Below are 16,298 nucleotides of genomic sequence, written 5' to 3'. Positions count from 1 at the left end.
GTTTCTCAGTGGATGGGACAGAGGAGGCATCCATGAACCAGCTAACAAGGTGCTGGGCGTCTCCCCATGTGGCTCTCCCTTTGACAATGTTTAGCACTTCTGGGGAGGAGCGCCTAACTCCGGTGGCCCACATACTCCAGCATGCCCCCTCAGACTTCCTCAGGTCAGGGCTCCGGACACCCCCAAGCACAGGTCGCTGCAAAACCTCTTGGACAGACTGAGGCTCTGGGCAGCGCCATGTTTGCTGGTCACCCTTATTCATGCAGGTACAGTTAATATTACTTGCAGCCAGGAGCCCATTCTATAGAAAAAGGTGACCTGAGGCACCTGGCAGTGAATTCCTCTTACTCCTCTCCCGCTACAGAAGATTTGGGAGCCCTTGGGTCTTCCGTCCCTCACTGCCTGAGTGGTCCCTTGGATCCTTCCTCCCCAGACAACCAATCCCTCGCAGAGCTGTTTGATGGGAAAGGCTTCTTTTTCTCTGTCCGCTCTCTTCTGAAGTTCTGTGTGATGGCAGAGCTCCAACGGGTCTGTAGGCACTTTTTGAAATCGGGTGCTAAGGTTATAGCTTACCTACAGTAAAATGCACCCATTTTTAGTGGACAGTTTGATGTGTTTTTCTCAATGGATATACGCAAGTGACCACCAGCAGTAGCTCCTTGTAGACTATCGGCATGGTCATCAGTTTCCCATGTGCCTTCCTAGTGGGTTCCAGCCCCACCCTCCTCCTCGCCCTGGCAGCTATGTCTCTGCTTTCTACCACTAGAAATTAGGTCAGTATTAGACAAGGATTAGTGCCAGTAACCGAAACCTAACATTGTCTCTGGTAATAAAATGTAAAGGGAGCTGGCCAACCTTGACGGCTCTGAATGGCCAGAGCTATTAACTCATTGTCAAGATTGAGTCACTAGTGGTGAAATGTAAAAAGAGCTAGCTAACCGAAACCAAACATTGTTCCCTGGTAGTAAAATCTAAAAAGAGCTGGCCACCTGGATGGCTCTGAATGGTCGGAGCTATTAACTCATCGTCTAGTTGAAATAGTGGTAGGTAGAGGCAACTTTAATTTGTTGATCAAATGTAAATTCTTGTTGATTTTCTGTTGTTGGAATTTCCCCCGCCTAAGAGATGTCTTTGTCTCAGAATCTCAATAAAAGGAATGGTAAAAGGCCAGAGCAACAGGTAGTCCTCCCACTAGAGGTGGACTTCCCGCCTGGCCTCCATTTCCCCAAATTAACTACTTTCTAGCTTCTTCATTTTAGGGTGCGGCTTTCTCCAGAAACCGGACTCTGAGTGGGCCCTGAACCACGCGGGTCGTGTTAAGGGATCCCACAGGTTAGACCATTCATTATGTTTTGAAGAGAAATGATTTTCAGCTCTCATCACAGCAATAAAAACCAACTCTAAGCCTTTGGTTTGTTTTTATATAAGAAATGGAGAAAAAAAAAATGCCCATCTGTAAGAATTCCCACCTTGAAGTGATCAAACTTTCAGGGTGAAATTCCTCTCAATGTGAGTTGGGTTTGGACTACCAATTCCATCTTTAATAAGGTCTGCTGAAAAGAAAATGACAAGAAGAAGGCCTTCGGTCCTTCAAAGGAGAACAACAACAAAACCCCATAAAGAGGAATTCTTTAGCTCTGACACTGAATCAGCAAACTTGGTGCCTGAGTGGATCTAACCACTCCTGCCAAACCTCCCTCACCCAGCTCCCAGCTCCACCAGCTGTTCCAGGGAACAGTTCTAGAAGTTTCGAGAGCCGAGTTCCTACTTTTTCCTATTTCCAGAAAAAGCCCTGGAAATAAAAAATGCGATGAAGGCACATTCAGTCGCTAAGTAACAGGACAACTCAGAACCTGGGTCTGAACCAGAGAAACTGCTGTTTTGCATTCAAGATCAATAGTATCTATGTCTTGCCGAAACCGGTTTGGCTCAGTGGTAGAGCATCGGTCTGTGGACTGAAGGTCCCAGGTTCGATTCCAGTCAAGGACATGTACCTTGGTTGCAGGCACATCCCCAGTAGGGGGTGTGCAAGAGGCAGCTGGTCGATGTTTCTCTCTCATCGACATTTCTAGCTCTCTATCCCTCTCTCCTCTTCTCTGTAAAAAATCAATAAAATATATATTTTTAAAAAACAGTATCTATGTCTTATTATCTCACTGACCTTGTGACTGCAAACTGCTTTTCTGCACGTCTCAAAAGGTGGGTCCAAGCTGATTGGCTCTTCCGAAATCTTCTTTGTCTGTGGCAAGTAAATGCTGAAGGGGCTATTTAAAGGGGAAGGCAGGCGTGAGCAGTTGCTAGCTTCCCTTTTCCAAGAGATTGAGAGGGAAGAGGAACTGGAAAGTGAAAGTGATTTCACTTCACGAGGAGGAAAATAAAACAAGTTTGAGGATTTCTGCTATGACTCAGTCCAAGTACATTGTTTAAATTCCACTCACACTCCCTGGGGTGGGGCCCAGGAAACTGAATTTTTAATAGTCTGTAGGAGATGCAGACCCCGGGGTTTCTGGGACCACATGATGTGAAAAATTGTTCCAGAAATATTTTCTAAAACGTAGCTTCTTCCACTTTATCTGTGGCAGACGATTTGCACTGGGAGGCCTGGATTTAGTTCTGTTTGTTCAGTTGACTAGCACTTGGGTTAGCCATGAATCACACCACTGTGTCCTAATCTGCTTTGCCCCAGGATAAATATAAAAAGCCAAGCCCTGGAGAGAACCTTGGGCGGTTAGATCTCTGGGTAGTCTAAGATAACAGTTTAGTTTTCCCAGTTGTGAAATGGGGAAGTAGTAACACAATAGTGTGTAGTGGCTGGCTAGTTAGCTGATACATTTACATGCCTGTATTTATTCTTTGAGCTCTGAAGGAGGAATACTACCTTAAGACACATATATTCTTTTATTTTTATAAAATTTCTGAAAGGGTTCAGAATGAACCACCCCAAAAGGTGCTGCTTTGGCCTGTGGACTGTTTTAAGCTGAAGGCAATGAAGACCCAGCAAACTCAAGAAAAACCTTTGACCTCTCCTTTAACTCTCTAGAAGAATTTAGATAGAAGAAACAAGACAGTGCAAGCAAACCCAGAGCTCAAAAATAGAAGGTGATTGAAGGAAAGATGGCTTTCTTTATACACATTTGTAATGAGTACTCATTTTTAAGTTTGATTAAAATGTAATCCTCATACCATTCAACTCACCCATTTAAAGTATAGAATTCAATAGTTTTAGCATTTCATAGTGCTGTGCAACCATTATCACAATACATTTAAAATTTTTATTATTTTTAATTTCTTATTGATTTGAGACACAGAGAGAAACATTGATTTGCTGTTCCACTTATACATTCGTTGGTTGAATTTTTATTGACCTGACCTGGGATTGAATGAGAAACCTTGGCGCATGGAGACAAAATTCAAACCAACTGGGCTACCCAGCCAGGGCACAGTTACTGTTAGAATATTCTCATTAATCCCAAAGAAACTCCACACCCCATTTGTTGTTACCTCCAATCCTACTCTCCTCCCAGTAGTCTAAGAAATCAGCAACCACTAATTTACTTTCTGGTTCTCTATTTGCTTACTATGGACATTTCATATAAAAAGATTCATATAGCCCTAGCTAGTTTGGTTCAGTGGATAGAGCGTCAGCTTGTGGTCTAAAAGAGCACGTGACTGGGTTCTGGGCTCAATCCCCAGGAGGGAGCATGCAGGAGGCAGCCAATCGATGAGTTTCTTTCATCATTAATGTTTCTCTCTCTCTCTCCCTTTCTCTCTGAAATCAATAAAAATACATTTAAAAAAAAAAAAAAAAGAATTATACAGCCCTGGCTGGCTTGGCTCAGTGGATAGAGGATTTGTGGACCAAAGGGTCCCAGGTTCGGTTACAGTGAAGGGCATGTACCTCAATTGCAGGCTCCTCTCTGGCCTGAGTCCTGGTCAGGGCCATGCAGGAGGCAACCAATCAATGAGTTTCTGTCACATAGATGTTTCTCTTTGCCTTTCCCTCTCTCTTCCACTCTCTTTCTGAAAATCAATGGAAAAATATCCTTGGGTGAGGATTAAAAATAATTAATTAATTAATTAAATTAAAATAAAAGGAATCATACAGTGTGTGACCTTTTGTGACTGGCTTCTTTCACTTAGCATAATGCTTTCAATGTCCCTCTATGTTGTAGCATGTATCAGTAAGTATTTAATTTATTTTTATTGCCAAATACCATTCCCTTATAAGGATATCCCATTTTAATCTATCAGTTCCTTGGTTGATAGATCTACTTCTTGGCTATTATGAATAATGCTGCTATGAGCATTCAGGTACAGGTTTATGTGAATATATGTTTTCATTTCTCTTGGGTATGTACCAAGGGATGGAATTGCTGGGTTGTACGGTGATGCATTGTTTAACAGTTTGAGGAAGTGCCAAACTGTTTTCCAAAATTGCTGCACCATTTTACATTAAGGATTTTAGTCATTAATAATCCCTCCCCTTCCCTGCAGCCTTCCAATAAGGTGTAGATTACCAGCAATAACACAGTAACCTGTCAATCATAAAGAAAATTTCTAATTCATCTAACCAAGTAGTTGTAGACAGTGGGAATGGCAGTGGGGTAGACCCGTGGGATCAGACTGGACCTAGGTCAGCAACTTCTGTACCTGAGTTCTGGACAAGACTCCAACGATAAGAGAACATCTATTTAGAAAGTTACAGAGATGGAAGAAGTAATTCATAGAAGAAGTGTGCTGAGGAAATGAGTTATGGAGGCAAAAGAAGGGCCCTAGGAGCTTGGGAGTGAGGAAGGTAATGGTAATGCGCCTAGGAAGAGGGGTGTGAGATCCCTTAACACGATTCCTCTTCAGGGTCGGTTTCTGGAGAAGGCCGCACACTAAAATGAAGAGAGAATGGGAAAAAGTTAATTTGGGAAAATGGGGGCCAGGCGGGAGTCCACCTCTAGGGGGAGGACTACCTGTTGCTCTGGCCTTTTGCCATTTCTTTTATTGAGATTCTGAGACAAAGACATTCCTTAAGCAGAAAATTCCAACAGAAAATCAACAAGAATTTACATATGATTAACAAATTAAAGTTGCCTCAACTACCACTATCTTAACTAGAGGATGAGTTAATAGCTCCGACCATTCAGAGCCATCAAGGTTGGCCAGCTCCCTTTATATTTTACTACCAGTGACAATGTTCAGTTTTGGTTTCCAGCAGAGGGGCACTGGGGAGAGGGAAGAGACAAGGCAGAGCCTCCTGGCAGCTCCCAGAAGGGAGAGGGTGCTGAGTTTTCCTTCCTAAGGGTTTTAAGGGTAGAGATTTTAGGGGAGGTCCCAGGGGAAGATCTTAATAGAATATTTAGAAGCTTTCCACGTGTGTCCTTTCAGGGCTGTGGTCTCTCTCCACTGATTGGTTGGCTGGCACCAGGGCAGGAGGTCATTATTCAATGCAGCTGGTCCTGACGTCAGCTGTGACTGGTTTTGTTACTTATCTGGGCCTGGAGCTGAAATGTGACTAAGGACTAGAAGAGGAAAGGTCAGGGGGTTCAAACTGCAGGACCAGCAATATACTAAGGGTGGAAAGGTCTCCCTGGGGATAAATTCCCACCCTACGATTGTCCTTTGCTAGGCACCCAGGGCTTTCTACCCTGGTGACCTTCTTTTTTTTTTTTGTCATCTGTCCTGTATGTCAGACATCTCATTTTATTCTCTGAAGGTTGATCTTTGGTACACTTAGTTACAATGGATTCTGTAATAGCGTAATTTTAACGTCTTGTCGCAAAACTACCATGTATCAGTCATGTTTTGACATAGAATGAGGGATTTATTATTGGGTTAGAACTTATATAATTGTGAGAGCTGGTGGGACAGGCTGTGCAGGCTATTGTCTCTGCATCTGGTATTTGGTTGGAAGTCTGTAGTTCAGCCAGATTTACAGGAAGGAAGACAATGTGGATGACAGTAAGGACAAATGAGAAACCATGAAGATGAATTAGACCCCAGGTCTGCTCTCACCACCTCCAAACTTGACAATGAGGTTGACTTGCAGAAAAGCTTGGTGTTCTTCACTATCGAGTTGCAACATGCATTTGGCCCAGACCTGTAGAAGCTGAAGGAGAAGCGCTGGTGGGAGCTGGTGGAGCTGTATGTAGATCTGGATGCCTTCTAGGGACCAACCAGGTGGGTCAGAAGTCAATGACCATGTGTGTGAGCTGCCACAGCGCCGGTGTCCTACACTGTTCTTCAGAGTGCAATGACTACTGCTTCATTTCTACCTTCCAAACCTTGTGTGAATTTCTTTTGTGGCCAATGCTAATCTAGAGTCCTGGTGACCTTCTGTACCTGGCCCATTGTCCTTGCTCTGCTCCTGTCTGTCTAACTGCCTATCACAAACTTACTGCCTTTCCCCCAAAGCAAATGATGGGGAAATGGTGGAGGCAGGGCAGGAGGAGACAGGAGCTTCTGGTCTCCAGTTGGAACCCACATTTCCCAGGTTGAAATCCAAGGCTGATTGGATCCTAACACAGTCTTGTCTGTGTTTATCTTCAGGACTCTAATGCTGTCTCACTTCCAGACACAGACTGTGCAAGCCAGTTTGTTACTGGAAACCCCCTGGGTGGGCTCCGGCTGCCTGTCGTAATGTCCAATAACGAAGGCAGGGTTGTAGCATGGAAGGCGTTTATTGAGAAGGCCAGCCAACCAAGAAGACAAGGGCCTTATAAGCTTCCCCAAACTGTCTTACAGCAGGTGCAGGGTACAGGATTACATAGGAAGAATGGACTGGGCTGAGGCTGGGAGCACAAGGCGAAGGCATGCAGTCCTGAAGGTCAGCAGACGTCAACCCTTGCTCTTGGTTGTCAGGCGATGAGAGGATGGCTTGGCTCCTGGTTGGGTCGGCCTGATCAAATGTTGTGCTTGCATGCTGGGTAAGGTGTACATGGTCTGCAACTGACTCATCTCAATCACTTGTTTGGGATGAGACTGAGCAGGCCCACTGGCCTGAGAAATGAAACTTAGACCAAAAACTTTAACTCTCTGTTCCCATGTAAGCAACTTAACCCTCTGCTTCCATACATATATGTATTTTAGAATTTCAGAGTAATGTGATTATTTTCCAGGTGAGCTCAGGTGCTCTATCTATCAGATTATGCGTCCCCGTACCAAATTGACGTGAGGTGGGAAGGAAGATGACTCAGGTCTGCTGCCTCCACGGGCTGTGTCTGAGCTCTGCGGGAAGAGCACCACAAACCTCTCACTGAGGACTCTGCATCTGAGAAACCATCAGTGGGACTTGGAACCCAGATGAGGATGAGAGAGGTTCTACTCATTCCCTCGAGGGGGTGATGCCCTTGAGAATACCTTTGGCAGGGATATCGGTGCTCCCCGGGTGGCAATCCAATGCAGGGAATGATGAGATGTGTTGGAGCCCCTTTTTTTCGAGAAGACATTGAGGGCTGTGGGTGCCGGAAGCATGCCAATAGCTGGTTCTGACCGACTAGTTCATCAACACTGAGGGGACACCTCTTGGGGGCCTGTGATTGGCCAGGGTGAGCATGTGAGGAGAGTGGAGGGTCCTGCACGGGGGGTGGGGGAGGGTGATGTGGTGAAGAGCCAGGGAATTACAAGTCATTCCAACTAACGTGGCTCCATTTGCTCCCGGGATAGTGACATTTCAGGAAACATAGTTATATGCAAAATGTTCTTTATTGTCTTCCAAATGTCTCTGTTAGTTTTAAGACCTCAAGTTAAGATTAAGTGTAATATGTTGCACATCTCTTGCCTACCCGTCCCACGTCATTCCTTTTAGGGTTCTGTTCCTGGTGGTATGACATCCTTGAGCAGCACACATGCATTCACCCGGTGTACCTTCCTCAGCACACGAGGTACCCATGGGCTTCACTCCAGGTCAACAGAACATGCCGTTTCCTTCCCTGGGCACCAGGATCCAGCAATTAGTTCCTCAGGCAAAGTGAGCTAACCCTTCCCTTAGGACACACACCTGTCCAATTCCGTCCAATGGAAGGAGTTTGCCTCGGCAGCTGGTAGGAATCGTGTTTTCCACCAGAATGACCTCTTGAAAAACAGGAGAGACGCAGGGCTTTGGGTTTCTTTGTATTCTTTACTTATCAAGAAAAACTCTTATTATGCCTTTGAGACTGCCTCCAGAGTGGGGCAGAACACGGCATCAGGGGCACCTCCTCGTTTCTCACGATGGAGTCAGACAAGGAGAGAGAATGTGGACAGAAGCAGATGCTAACAAGATTTTTCAGGGAGCTGAAACCGGTGGCTCAGTGGATAGACAGTCTCCAGTTGGAACCCACATTTCCCAGGTTGAAATCCAAGGCTGATTGGATCCTAACACAGTCTTGTCTGTGTTTATCTTCAGGACTCTAATGCTGTCTCACTTCCAGACACAGACTGTGCAAGCCAGTTTGTTACTGGAAACCCCCTGGGTGGGCTCCGGCTGCCTGTCGTAATGTCCAATAACGAAGGCAGGGTTGTAGCATGGAAGGCGTTTATTGAGAAGGCCAGCCAACCAAGAAGACAAGGGCCTTATAAGCTTCCCCAAACTGTCTTACAGCAGGTGCAGGGTACAGGATTACATAGGAAGAATGGACTGGGCTGAGGCTGGGAGCACAAGGCGACCTGAAGGATCCCTGCGGCCTGAAGGATCCCAGGTTTTATTCTGGTCAAGGGCGTGTACCTTGGTTGCGGGCACATCCCTAGTGGGGGGTATGCAGGAGGCAGCTGATTGATGTTTCTAACTCTCTGTCCCTCTCCCTTCCTCTCGTAAAAAAAAAAAATCAATAAAATATATTTTTTAAAAAAAGATTTAACAGAGAGAAAGGCACAGCCCCCCCCTCCCACTGTCAATGTGGGGCCAGGTGTTTGTGTGCACGGGGGTGCATGATGATGGGTGTCAGGGCGTAAGCTGAAGTCCTGGACTCTTTTAAGAATGCTGTAGGGGGAAAATGTTCTTTTTTAAAATTGTTTGAAGTAATCCAAATAGTGATACACATGTCTCCTTTTTTTCTCCCCATTGACCTCCTCCTGGCCTCTCCTGCCCCCCAGTACATACCCTCACTTGCTCTCCCCCACCCCCCCGGGTCCTGTATCCATTGGTTATGCTTATATGCATGCGTAGAAAAATATTGTTTTCAGTGGCTGTGATGTGAGACCAGCCTAGGGTATTGAAGCCAGTTCATACCCAGTGTGACATTTCATTTATCTGTAGCCGAGTCTGGAAGTGGTAAGGTACACCAAACTTTCAGAAAAACCAGAACACCCCTTTTATGTCCCATCACATATATATTACGAATTAATTAAATCTATGACTTTTTTTTTTTTAGGAATCCATGCTGTGGATACGGATGGTCTCAGGGCACACAACATTATTTCTGATACAGAAAATAACACAAAAGCTATTGTTACAGTAGTTGGAAATTTTAATAGAAAAAAGAATCTTGATTTACATATAATGTTTTAATTGCTGAATAAACATGTTAATATAGACTTAATTTTATTGAGACATATTTGACATATAACATTGTGTCAGTTTAAGATGTACAGCATGTTGACTTGATACATTTCTTTATTTTAATTCGATTGCAATCGTTTGACATATTTTATAGTGGGAATAATTAAGATATACTGTCTTAATAAGGCTGATGTTATTGTCTATATTCACTGCACTGTGCATAAGATTTCCAAAACTTCTTTAGTTGCAAGCTTGTACCCTTAAACACCATCTCTTCTATCCCCGCCCCCCAACCCCAGATAACCAACCATCTTTTAAGTTCGAAGGAATTCCAAGAGACAAACATTTTGTAACGGAAAGAATAACTGATGGTCTTGTTCTTGGTCAGCTGACTCTGTTTTGAGTTACACAAACCTTGACTTTGCAGGCTATTCAGTATCTACCTAGAAAATTCCAATTGCTCCAAACATACCATTAATTTGGGTGTTTTCATAAAGAATTTCAGGGTTAAGAAAACTTTTATATCACCAAATTTACATGTCTAATGGTGGGAAATCCTTCCTTTGCTGATGTAATTTCCCAAGACCTTTCACTAGCTCCTTAGCCACCAAATAATTCCCTGCTCTGCTGCTTTCCTGGGGGGGGGGGGGGGGGCGGGCGGGGGTCATCAAAGCACTTTAAAAACAACAAAGCAAATAAATTTTCCTAATAGTGGCTAAGGAAATGAAAATTTCTCCATATGATTATAATCTACAATGGCAAACCAGCATTCCTCTCTCTTGCCTACCCTGTTCCTATCCCTACGGGTGAGACATTTATTTTTAAAGAACGGTATTATTTTGGTTTCTAGCATACTGTAAAGAATCCTTTTTTAAAAGAGTAGTTTATTTGTCTATTTATTTATTTGGAGAGGAACGGAGAGGGAGAGAGAGAGAAACATCGACGTGAGAGTGTAACATCATTTGGCTGCCTCTTGCATGCCCCCACCAGGGATCAAGCTGGAAACCTGGGCAAGTGTCCTGATGGGGAATCAAACCGTGCATGGGATGATACCACACTGACCAGGGCCAGAATTCTTTTTTTTAAAAAAATTCTTCACATGTTGTATTTCGATTACAGGGTGAGCAGAGTGAAGGCAAAATCTCCCCCAAGAGCCTCTTGAACTGCTGTAGTGTGATGGACTGACCCCATTACTTCTCGGAGACATGTCCCTTCTGGATTGGACTTATTCTCTGCTCTCTAGTTCTCAAACTATGGTCCCACCTCAGCGAATAGGACGATTGAACTGCTGTCATGTAGGGCAATCTAGATTAAGGATAACCTAGGGCAGTGGAGAAAGAAGGGGGGAGAGAGAGAGAGAGAGAGAGAAAGAGAGAGAGAGAGAGAGGGAGAGAGAGAGAGGGAGAGGGGGAGGGAGAAAACGAACATCTATCTAAGCATTGGTCCTCCAGCCTTTGGATGAACCTAGAACATTCCAGTAAGCGGATCTCACAAGACACCAGTGATGGAAAAGCATTGCAAAAATGGACCAGTGTTTCCGATGTCAACTGGGATATGGCCCCTTTACCAAGCCACAAGACCTTACTCCCCTCCCCCCCTTCAATACCACCACCACCACCACCACCACCACCACCAATTTAGTCCCTCTTCCGGAACTCCCTGAGCAAGTCAACCCAATCCAGTACTGTGGGCACTCTCTCAGTCCATGCCTATGCCATACTTGTAGTTAAATATTTTGGTACCAACTGCGAGGAGGGGTATTGCCTCCCTCCCCGGAGTAGCCCTGTGGGTACCACATTCTGATTCCTCATTCATCCTCTAAAGACTCGGAAGGGCTGAGGCGGCCGTTCACACCCCTCTCAGAGTTTTCACCTGCCGGCTGCCTCTTCCCCTCCAGCTCCTGGAGACATGCTAAGATGCGCAAAGCCTGGGGATCATCTCTATTCCTGGAAAGCCTGGCTTTGGCGATGCCTCGCAGTTTGTTCTCCATCTTCCCGGTGGCCCTCGGGTCCTGGTTTATTTTCACACCCTCCATGAAGTGGTGGATGGCCTTGCTCTCACACTTCCTCTGAAACCACTGAAAGTTGCCATATCGAAGGTGGAGCACCTGCCGTTCCACAGCCGTGAGCTCTTTGCCGAATTCCCTCTGGAAGTAATACTCTGCATCCTCGTACTGGCCCGCCTGGAGGTGGAGGCAGGCCAGGAAGGAGCCCACCTTGACCAGAGTCCTGTTGAGCTCATCAGCTCTCTTCAGGTGCTCCACGGCGTGTCTGATCAGCTCCTGGTAGTCCTCCCTGTCCCCATACCTGCCCGTCAGGCCTCTCTTCTCGCACTCGAGGACTTTGGCCCGGTAGCACACCCCCAGGTGGCAGTGCAGGTAGGCGTTGTCCGGCGAGCATTGCACGGCCCTGGTGAGCAGCTTGATGGCGCTGTCCAGGTCGTCTTTCTTCCGATACAGCATCGCTGCCCCGCGAAGCACGTCGATGGCATGGGGGGCTTTCTCCACGGCTTCCTCCACTAGCCTTTCCGCCTCCTCGTCTTCGTTCATCTTCTGCAGTTTCAGAGCCAGGAGGACCTTGATATACTGGTTGCCAGGGTTGAGCCGAATGGCCCGCCTCAGCGCCTCCACGGGATTCTTGAGCGGTGACCACTCTTCCAGCCGGAAGCTGCAGATCGCCAGCCCCGAGGTGGACTCCGGGTGCTTCGGGCGCTTCTCCAGACACTTCTCAAAGCACTCCTTGGCCCTGCCGGCGTGCTGCCTCCCGCACTTGAGCCGTGACCACCCCTCTTCGCAGTCCAGCTCGGGACTCTCCATTCGGTAGGGGCTGGAGAACTTCTTGCAGGCCTCTCGGACCTTGTCCACGTAGGCCTGGGCTTCGGAGAGCCTGCCCATGCCGTGGTAGACCCAGGCGTAGTTGCCCCAGGTGACCAGGCTTCGGAGTTCCGCGTGGCCAGGGTACTGCTGCTGGATCAGGTCTTCTGCTCGCCGTAGGCACTGCAGCGCCTCCTCGCCCTGGCCCCGCTGGTGCTTTATGAAGGCCAGCAGGTTGTACGTGGTGGCTTTGAACTCGCCGCTCTGCAGCTCGGTCTGGTGGCACACTCTGTCTTCGAAATTATCCAAGGAGTTTTCTCCCTCCAACAAGTTCCAGGTGAAGTGGCATTTCAGCCGCCGCAGGCTGCTCTCCAGGGAGTTCTCGGTGGCCTCCTCGCTGTGGGGAGAAGCAGAGAGACCGACATGTGAGAGACGGCACAGACTCCCCCGGCACAAAGCAGGGAGCAAGACAAACACAGTTCTCCTCCTCCGGAAGGGCGCGGACCTCAATCAAAAAAGAACATTGCCCGGCCGGTGTGGTTCAGTGGTGGAGCATCGACCTCTGAATCAGGAGGTCACAGTTCGATTCCCGGTCAGGGTACATGCCAGGTTGCGGCCTCCATCCCCTATCTCTCTATCCTCCTCCTCTCCTCTCTGAAATCAACAAAAATATATTTTAAAACATTTTCCTTTTTTAAATTTCTGTATTTTGGTATATGCGTTCAAGCACAGGGAAGCAGGAATCAAGCGACTGGGCCACGGGAGAATCAGGGAGAGGGCAGTGGGCCGGATCCCTACGGAAGGCAGCTGGGCAGGTTGGCCAGCCCGCTGCTCTCTTCTTGGTGGGGCCTCTGCAGGGGCAGCCAAAGCTGTGGAACTGGTTCCAGTGGAGGCTTTCTTGGCAAGGCTAGTTAATTGATTTTTGTTTGTTTCATTCCTTCCTCCTACCTAGCATTCACTTGAAAAAAGAAAAAATATATATATATTTCAGTGTGGAAGGGAGAGGGAGAGATAGAAACATCAATAATGAGAGAGAATCATTGATCAGCTGTCTCCTGCATGCCCATACTGGGGATCGAACCCACAACCCAGGCATATGCCCTTGACCAGAATGGAGCAAGGATCCTTCAGTCCGAACCCTAACTTCTTAGGTTGTTGATTTCTGTTCTTAACATGTTTCGTTGAATTGATTTAGAAATGATTTTACATTTGTTGTTTAATAATTTTCTTTCGAAATTTTATTTTCTCTCTTCTGCGGTTTGCTTTCATGACAAGGTGTTAGATGTGTGGCTACAAGAGGAGGCTCATACAACAGCCAGCTTCTTCCCTCCCAGGAAAGCTCTCTTTCACTTAGGGCACCCTTGCAACTCTTCTAGAAACATTTCTCATTCCCTTCAGAGTTGGTCCTTAGAACAAGCAAACAAATGAACAAACCCAACCAAGCAGAAACAGCAATCAGACAAATAATCCTGTCTTGAATAACTTCACTGATGAATAGGTTATAACTCACGAATAGCATCAAATTGTTGTTTTTTTCTACATTGCCTAGACACTGGAGTCTCTGAAATGTTGCTTTTTCTCACTTAAAAAATTTTTTTAATGATATATATTCACTGGCCCTTTTTATCAGGAGCCGATATTCTACATAGTATGGATTCTGACATGAGCAGCCAATAAACAATCTGGGAAGTCATGTAATGTGGCAAGTTTCGATCACTTTCGAAATATTTGCCCAGATGAAAGGTTATATTTCCTCATTTGCTCCTGTCCCCTAGCTTTCATGATGTATAGCCCCGTGCACCTTACAATTTGATTGGACCATGGCTGGGTACCCAGACTCAAGGGGAAGCTGGGAATGGAACTGAGAGGGAGCGAGGGAGCCTGAGGCGGTTTTCACACGTTAGGAAGGGAGCTGTGCATGCTGGGGGTCTGATGGGACCACATTCTGCAGTAGGTACTGCAGAGAGGGCAGAGTCTGGGTCCCCCAAACGCTCCAGGGTCCTGTTCTGGTCCTCCTGGGGTTGCTATGGTCCTGTGTGTGGAGTCCTGAGAATCATTCCAGGAACTTTAAAATCAGCACCTGCTCATTTCTGTTACTTGAAACAAATGGAAATTTAACTCCCCCAAGTAGAATAAACAAAATATAGGAGGGAAGTGGGTAGGGATTTCCTCTCAGGGAGGGAGCCTGCGCCCTTTCAAAGACCCAGGCGGTCTTAGCCAAGCGCAGGGTTGTCTGAGTCTCCTGTGTAAGCCGGGAGGGTGGGGCAGGGCCCGGGAGAGTGACTTGCTTGGCACCTGCATTACAATGGCAGCAGCCTCCCCTCAGAAAGTTGATGTCCAGTCTCACCTGCCTTCCTTCTCCGCGAGGTCACAGGGCAATTTCCTTAAGCACATGAGCTTTCTTAGCTCCTTTCTCGTTTTATAACAGAAACACAGGGAATGGATACAGTTGAAATGACCTCAGACATAGAGTTAGTTGCGCATTTGCAAGATAGAGACAGTTAATGTACACACGTACATACAATAATCCCTCGGAGCAGCCCTTTGAAAGGCAGCCAATTTCACTGCATAATTATGGGTTATTTTGCCCACCGGTCAATCAGAAGCTGGTCCCAATACTTGCTTCCCAGACTTATGCTTTAATGCCTCTGGAAGTCCTAACCGTTTACAGCACAGCAATTTGTTCGCCCTGCTTCTGGTCTGGAGGAAATCCACAGGGACACTGTTCGCCAGGCCAGAGCGCATGCTGCCCCCGCAGTGACTGAGGGCAGTAGCAGCCCCACGGAGGAACACCCCCGTTAGACAAGCACACCCTCGGCCCTCATCCCAGCTCCATCCAATCAGAATCTGGGGTGGAGCCCAGGAATCTCCCTTTAACACGCTTTCCAGATGATTCATATTCGAGTTCAAATACAGGAACCGCTGTCTTAGAGCACGGTGTGTGTGTGTGTGTGTGTGTGTGTGTGTGTGTGTGTGTGTGTGTATGCAGGAGGCAGCTGATCAATGTTTCTCTCATTGATGTTTCTCATCGATGTTTCTAACTCTCTATCCCTCTCCCTTCCTCTCTGTAAAAAAAAATCAATAAAATATATTTAAACCTCCCCCACAAAACTCCTTACGTACTTCTTCAAATAAAGAAACAAAAAGGAGGCTCCAAGAGCATCACGGGACCCGCTTAGTTTAAGTGAACAACCTGCCAGATGATCCCCACCCCTCTGTGTCCTCTCCCTCCCTCCCCACTCCCTCGGGAGCTCAGCTCTCAGGAGTCAACACGCCAGCAGCCTGGAGACGGGAGGGAGCCCGGGACACGGGAGCCGGGAGACGGGAGCCCGGGACACGGGAGCCCGGGACACGGGAGCCTAGAGATGGGAGCCCGGGAGGCGGGAACCTGGAGACGGGAGCCTGGAGACGGGAGCCTGGGAGACAGGAGCCTGGGAGTGGCTGCAAACAAACCGGAGCAAAACTGGCGGGCACGGCCTTTGGGGAGCGCCCTGAGGCTCTGCACTCCCCACCGGACGGGCAGACGTCTCCAGCAAGCCTACCTCATGGTCGCCGCCCCTTCTTCCCGGTGCTGGTGCTGCCGTTTGGATGCCGGTAGGGCTGCTGTGCCTGCTCCTCAGACACCTTCCTCCTCCGCCTGCAGTCAGTGCTGAAGTCACCTATATATGGAGGCATCCCCCGCGCCTTCCCCTTGCTTTCCGGAACAAGGGCTTGGGTGAAGGGAAACTGAAACTGGAAAGTGAACCAGGCAGGCTCTAAGGGGAAAGAAAGAGCCAGAGGGGGTGGGGGGCTCCTCCTGGGCTGAGTCAGAGGGAACTGCGCTGGGTGAATTGTGTTCTGCATCAGCTGACATCCAGGAAGTCCAACGGGGAGGAGACAGTTCCCAAGGCCCCTGCCTCCTAAGTAAGCAAATTCCACCTTCACATGAAGTGGGTCACCCACCCTCACCTTTCTGATCGCCCATAGGACGGGCTAGGACAGGCCGGCCACTGCCAGGAGCAGTTATGTAACCTCCAATGG

General features: G+C 47.4%; 1 protein-coding gene across 1 annotated transcript; it reads right to left on the bottom strand.

The window, feature by feature from the left end:
* Positions 1–9,412: 9,412 nt before the first annotated feature.
* On the bottom strand, positions 9,413–16,014 carry IFIT2 (interferon induced protein with tetratricopeptide repeats 2). The gene is made up of 2 exons (XM_084904340.1): positions 15,821–16,014; positions 9,413–12,675 (listed from the first exon to the last, which is right to left on the bottom strand). Exons 1-2 carry the CDS (start codon positions 15,823–15,825, stop codon positions 11,274–11,276), a joined length of 1,407 nt encoding a protein of 468 aa, XP_084760466.1. The 5' UTR covers positions 15,826–16,014; the 3' UTR covers positions 9,413–11,273.
* Between the last annotated feature and the right edge of the window lie 284 nt (positions 16,015–16,298).

The sequence above is a fragment of the Pipistrellus hanaki genome (genome assembly GCF_964339955.1).
Source record: "Pipistrellus hanaki genome assembly, chromosome: 14".
NCBI lineage: Eukaryota > Metazoa > Chordata > Mammalia > Chiroptera > Vespertilionidae > Pipistrellus > Pipistrellus hanaki.
This window is presented reverse-complemented; position numbering and strand designations above follow the sequence as displayed.